This window comes from Humulus lupulus, chromosome 4 (genome assembly GCF_963169125.1).
Source record: "Humulus lupulus chromosome 4, drHumLupu1.1, whole genome shotgun sequence".
Taxonomy (NCBI): Eukaryota; Viridiplantae; Streptophyta; class Magnoliopsida; order Rosales; family Cannabaceae; genus Humulus; species Humulus lupulus.
Window position 1 is genome coordinate 158,512,639 of NC_084796.1, and position 4,962 is coordinate 158,517,600.

The window sequence follows — 4,962 nt, forward strand, 5'->3', positions numbered from 1 at the left end:
ACAATAAACATGAGACAAAATATGAAAAACTACCACCTTGGTTCAAGAGCTAATTGGATTACAACTTTATCGAACAAATACCTAGGAGGACTAGAAAGAAAACATCCTAGTCCACATTATTCAACCAAAAACAATAGTGGAATAATCAAAGTAGATGACATAATTCGGTCCGCCGATGAGAGAAAAAAAACATAAACGAAAAGCAATAACTTGCCATATTCCTAAAAGAGAAAAGGGACCACAATGAAATGCAAATACAAGGTGCGACCGATGCAGATTCACCATTCGTTATTACAGATTTTAAACTAAATGAAGAAAATAATAATAATAAAACACACATTTAACATTTAAATCTAACCATCATCATTTACAAAGAATCGATCAAGATATAGTTGTCGAGACAGTTGTAGGGAAAGAAATCTTACTTACAATCAATGTTTTACATTTTACCAAAACAAACAACAGCAACAACTTCAAACAAGTCAGCTTTTCTGGCAGACTTGCGAGTTTTTTTCTATTTTATCTACAAAACAAGCAATTTATGGAGTAACGATCATTTTAGACAGTGTCAATGTAGTTTAATGGCCAAAAATGAGAACAATTTCCATGGTCCATTTTCCTGATCATAACTTACAAAGGGAAAACTTACTATTGTTACAGAGCACTGGGTAGGGCACAATAATAGATGGTAGCACATGGGCGCCCATAATGGAATAGGTTATCTTTGGTCTATGCTTCTATAGTAATCACACGAAAGATGAGAACCAAAAGAAGCAACCAGAAAACTACTTATTCATAGTTAATAAACCAAAGTAATATGAAATAATTAAGTCAATACAATTATACAACTCAAAGCATAATCAGGCAGATTGTATCCGTACCTTAAAATATAACTGACAAAATAGGTCAACAAATACCAAAAGAGAGTGGAAATCTCCCACTGCAACAACCACTCAGAAAGTAAATGGTATACATTATAAGATACTTATTGCTGGAAGTTAATAAATTTTTAGTACATTAATCAAAAAGAACATCGCTCCTCTCAACATAGTATGTCATCCAAGTAAAAGATTCCAGGAACAAAAAAAAGCATAGCCAATTGGCTGCTAAATCAGCAACTAGCAATGTACATTGATGCATGCATGTGATATGAATTGTGAAAACAGACTCAAAAGCAAAATAGTTATCTTGGAGTGAGTCCTGCATACTGAAATGGCTACATTCCAATAATTGGTATTTCAATTAAAATACGTTTTTGCACAAGCCACTAACCATCAAAGACCAAATTCAAGCAGGCACGGTACTAGATCCTCGCAATTCTGAGGTCTTCATACTTAACCTTGTCATGAATGCAGGATTCGCCTTCAATCTCTCCTTCACATATGCAGCTCGAGCATCATCTACCAGCTTGTTAGCCTTCCCAGCTTCCTCAATAAGAGAAAGGAGATTCCTAAGGCAATCCTTTCTGTTTTCCTCTCGGTGCTCAAACCTTCAAAGAAGAGATGAAAGATATTAATGTTTTCCAAGCATAGCATATGAAAGATACAGTCTTTTGGTAGCCTTGCAATGGCTCACATTTTTATATAATTATTCAAACTTTTATGCTAAATGTTTTTCCAGTGTAAGATTTACAGCAACAATTCTCTCCATTTGCTAATGGTATTATGCTAGAATGGTAGTTATCTAGTTCTATTGTTGTTTTTTTCTTCTCTACTTTTTCCCTTTTTTGGCTATGTAAACTATATGCTTGCTCATGCTGTGTGTATACTTTTTAGTTTCAATCAATCTTACGATAAATGTATCATGCAAATAATTTAATTTACTACTTCCAATCAAGCATGTAGAGATTAAGAAAGGAATAAAAGTCATCATCGATTACAAATTACCTTAACTTCAAAAGAAAAATAGAATTTCAAGGATTTGACACATTTTTTACATTGGTAGAAATATTCAACAGAATCTATCTCAAATTACTCCCAAGCAAAGCATCAAGAAAAGCACCAATCACCTAGGGCCCAAATTCATAAATTAACTATAAAAGCACTCAACATACAAAGTAGTTACATGTCACTAAATGTAAACAATGAGACAGGATGTAATAGTTGGTTCATACCTTTCACTAGTAATTGTAAGTTCATCTTTCCCAGGATGGTAACGCTTTCCAACCAGCTCTCTGAGCCTACGGAATTGATAATTTGAAAGCCCAAGTTCTTTTACTGTAACAGACAATTTCACCTTTCTATTCTTTGGATGCCAAGCATCGCCACCAGGAGCAAACACAGCTCGTGTTTGCCACCTAAGAATCGGTCCCTCACCTGGTGGGTCATCTAAATCTTTCTTGTTGTCCACTAAATCAGTTTCATCAAACGTTGGGGATTCCTCTGCATCCATCTTTTCCATAGATTCTGCAACAATCTTGTCCTCAAACTCCTTGAACAGTTTGTAGGCATCTTCAGGTTCAAGCTCCCCTCTTTCACACATATCCCCAAGTTCATTGAACTTTGCTTCAACATTTTTTTTAACATCCTCTGTGCAATCAAAACAAATAAAGTAAGGCAACCAACAAAAGTTTCACAGATTCCTAGAATAGTTATCTACATACATCTTTGTGCAAGATCAATAGTCTTTAATATATGGTCTACGACAGTTAGCCTTTTAGAATGTCTGCAATTCTGACAAATTAATATCAAACACACGCTGTCTCTTATCATGAGATAGTGATCTTTAAAAGGATGGTTCAACAAGATCAGACCGAATGCAAGTCATTATACATGGATTCATGTCCATCCTAATGCTCAGGATGCAGCACTATATAGCTTATGATCTTAGATCCATCACTGCAAACATAAACATTAAAATTAAAATATACAATTGTACACTTCCTAGTAGCAATTATGATTATTAAAAAACTGTCTCAAAGTTCGAAGTGTTAAGTATGTACTATACTACTTGTCTATCTTTGTTTGCTTGTTGTATCAGTACACCTTACTACTGCCACACTGCTCCATAGCAGAACGTATTAGATATATGAGAAACTGAAAAATAACACGCCTGTATTGCTTCAATTGATTTAACTTTGTGTACCGAAGAAAAGAAAAGAACAAAAAGAAGATGAATACAAATAGATATATTGGTGTAAAATGAAGAAATACAACCACAATGAATCGACCTAACAAGTAGTCTACTGAGCAATAAATATAATGAAGAATCAAATCATCCATAAAACTTCATGTGAATCGAAGTCAAGAAAACAGTGTAATACCTGGAAGGAGTTTATCCCAGCTAAGCATGTCCTCGAGAATCTCCTCACATTCTCTGGTGTCCTTGACAAATCCCTGCTTCACAGCATCCTCTACAATATCGTCCCACTTCTTTTCATCCATATTGAAATATTCATCCTTCATCAGTTTCTTCGTTACAATACTTCTTGCATCATACAGGTTATCAATCTCTTCATCAGTAGCATATATTTCCTCAAAATCCGATTCAAATTCTTTGTCATTAACATCTTTCAATGGCTGCATCTGGAGCTCTTCCATCAACTCGTCATCTGTCTCCTCGTGCTTTCCTGCTAACTTCCTCTGCAGAATTGCTTCAAGAATCTCTGGGAGAGCTTCATTATCACCCTTGAAGTATTTCTCTATCCTGGTTTTCAGCTCTACAACCCAAAATAAAATTGACAAATCATATTACAAATAATTCAACTCTATCCACCCAAAAAGGGATAACTACGCTTGATATTTTCCATTTACACTTCAAGGCGCAAACTTTCAACACCCTTATCATAAAATATGTAAATAAATATACAAATATATATTTATATTTATAAACAATCTTGAATCTGCACTTCAAATATATAACCAAGCAACGAATCACTTAGAACCAAATTCCACAAACATAATTAACATTAAAAAAAAATGTTCATGCTTACCCTAATTAATGATCAAATATTTCAGGCCGACAGATCCACTAAGTCAAAACTTCAATTTGGATCTTAGTTTCTCAGTAACCAAACAATTGTGTCGCTTGACATTAACTGAAAACAAATATGGGTTACCTTTGTTACCGACATCCTCGACATCAATATCTTTCCTCTCGGGTTGCGTGACCTCGGTAGTAGATTCGGCATTAGGGTTTTCATTGGAGGAGTTGGTATCGGAAGAAAAGAGCCTGAAGCGGAGTCTGGAGCGAGTCGAAGCGGCGAGTGGGAGGAGTGAAGGGTTATGTCCTGGATTGAAAGTGGGGGAAGAAAGGAAGTGATTTCTAGCCAAGTGCGAGACATTTCTGAGCAGAGACCTCTTCATGGTTGCTTTTAAGGTTTAAGGTTTTTAGCTCTGGGTTTTGTTAATTTACTTGCTACCGTTCTTCTTTCCTTTGTTTTTTTGAGAAAACAAATCTTTCCATGTTGGAAGTAATGAAAACGTGGAATAATTTTTTTTTTTTTTTGAGATAAACGAGGAATAAAATTTAATATATGAAAAAAAGTTAATAAATTTTATTTGTGCATAATGGTGTTTCTACTCATTTTCTAGATGGTTTATTTTGAGCTGCAGTTTTTACTTTTTACCCTTTGTAATATTTAGGTATCAAATGATTGATTTTGTATCAGTTAGGTTCTTAATATTTTTAAATTGTACTATTTAGATCCCTAAATGTTATTTTTTTTCATTGAAAATACATAAAAAATATAAAATAAATGGTGAATCATTCTTAAAATATTTAGACATTTAATTTATGACAATAACAAACATGACATGAGAAAAAGATATTTTCATGACATTTTTAAAAACATTTAATATTTTTATAAAGTAAATTAATGTTTTATTAAAAAAAAAAGATTCTTACCTATATAGTTGTTTTATAATTAATATTAATAACTATGTTATCTCGATTATGATAATATCAATTTTTATTAAGTTTATGCTTTTTTTATTTTATACATTCTTTTTAAAACATAATAAT

At 33.3% G+C, this 4,962-nt stretch overlaps 1 protein-coding gene across 1 annotated transcript; it reads right to left on the reverse strand.

Annotated features, from left to right (window-relative positions):
* Window positions 1–956: 956 nt before the first annotated feature.
* LOC133830926 (uncharacterized) lies at window positions 957–4,385 on the reverse strand. The gene is made up of 4 exons (XM_062261043.1): window positions 4,058–4,385; window positions 3,263–3,658; window positions 2,114–2,528; window positions 957–1,489 (listed from the first exon to the last, which is right to left on the reverse strand). The coding sequence occupies exons 1-4, from the start codon at window positions 4,302–4,304 to the stop codon at window positions 1,288–1,290; spliced, it is 1,260 nt and encodes a 419-aa protein (XP_062117027.1). The 5' UTR covers window positions 4,305–4,385; the 3' UTR covers window positions 957–1,287.
* Window positions 4,386–4,962: the final 577 nt, after the last annotated feature.

Bases quoted from the DNA above. Each gene is read 5' to 3' on its own strand.
- LOC133830926 (XM_062261043.1), bottom strand. From the start codon at position 4,304: ATGAAGAGGTCTCTGCTCAGAAATGTCTCGCACTTGGCTAGAAATCAC. The intron at 3,659-4,057 runs GTAACCCATATT...TTTGGGTTGTAG, and splicing joins CGAGGATGTCGGTAACAAAG to AGCTGAAAACCAGGATAGAG. The intron at 1,490-2,113 runs GTATGAACCAAC...TCTTCTTTGAAG, and splicing joins CTTACAATTACTAGTGAAAG to GTTTGAGCACCGAGAGGAAA.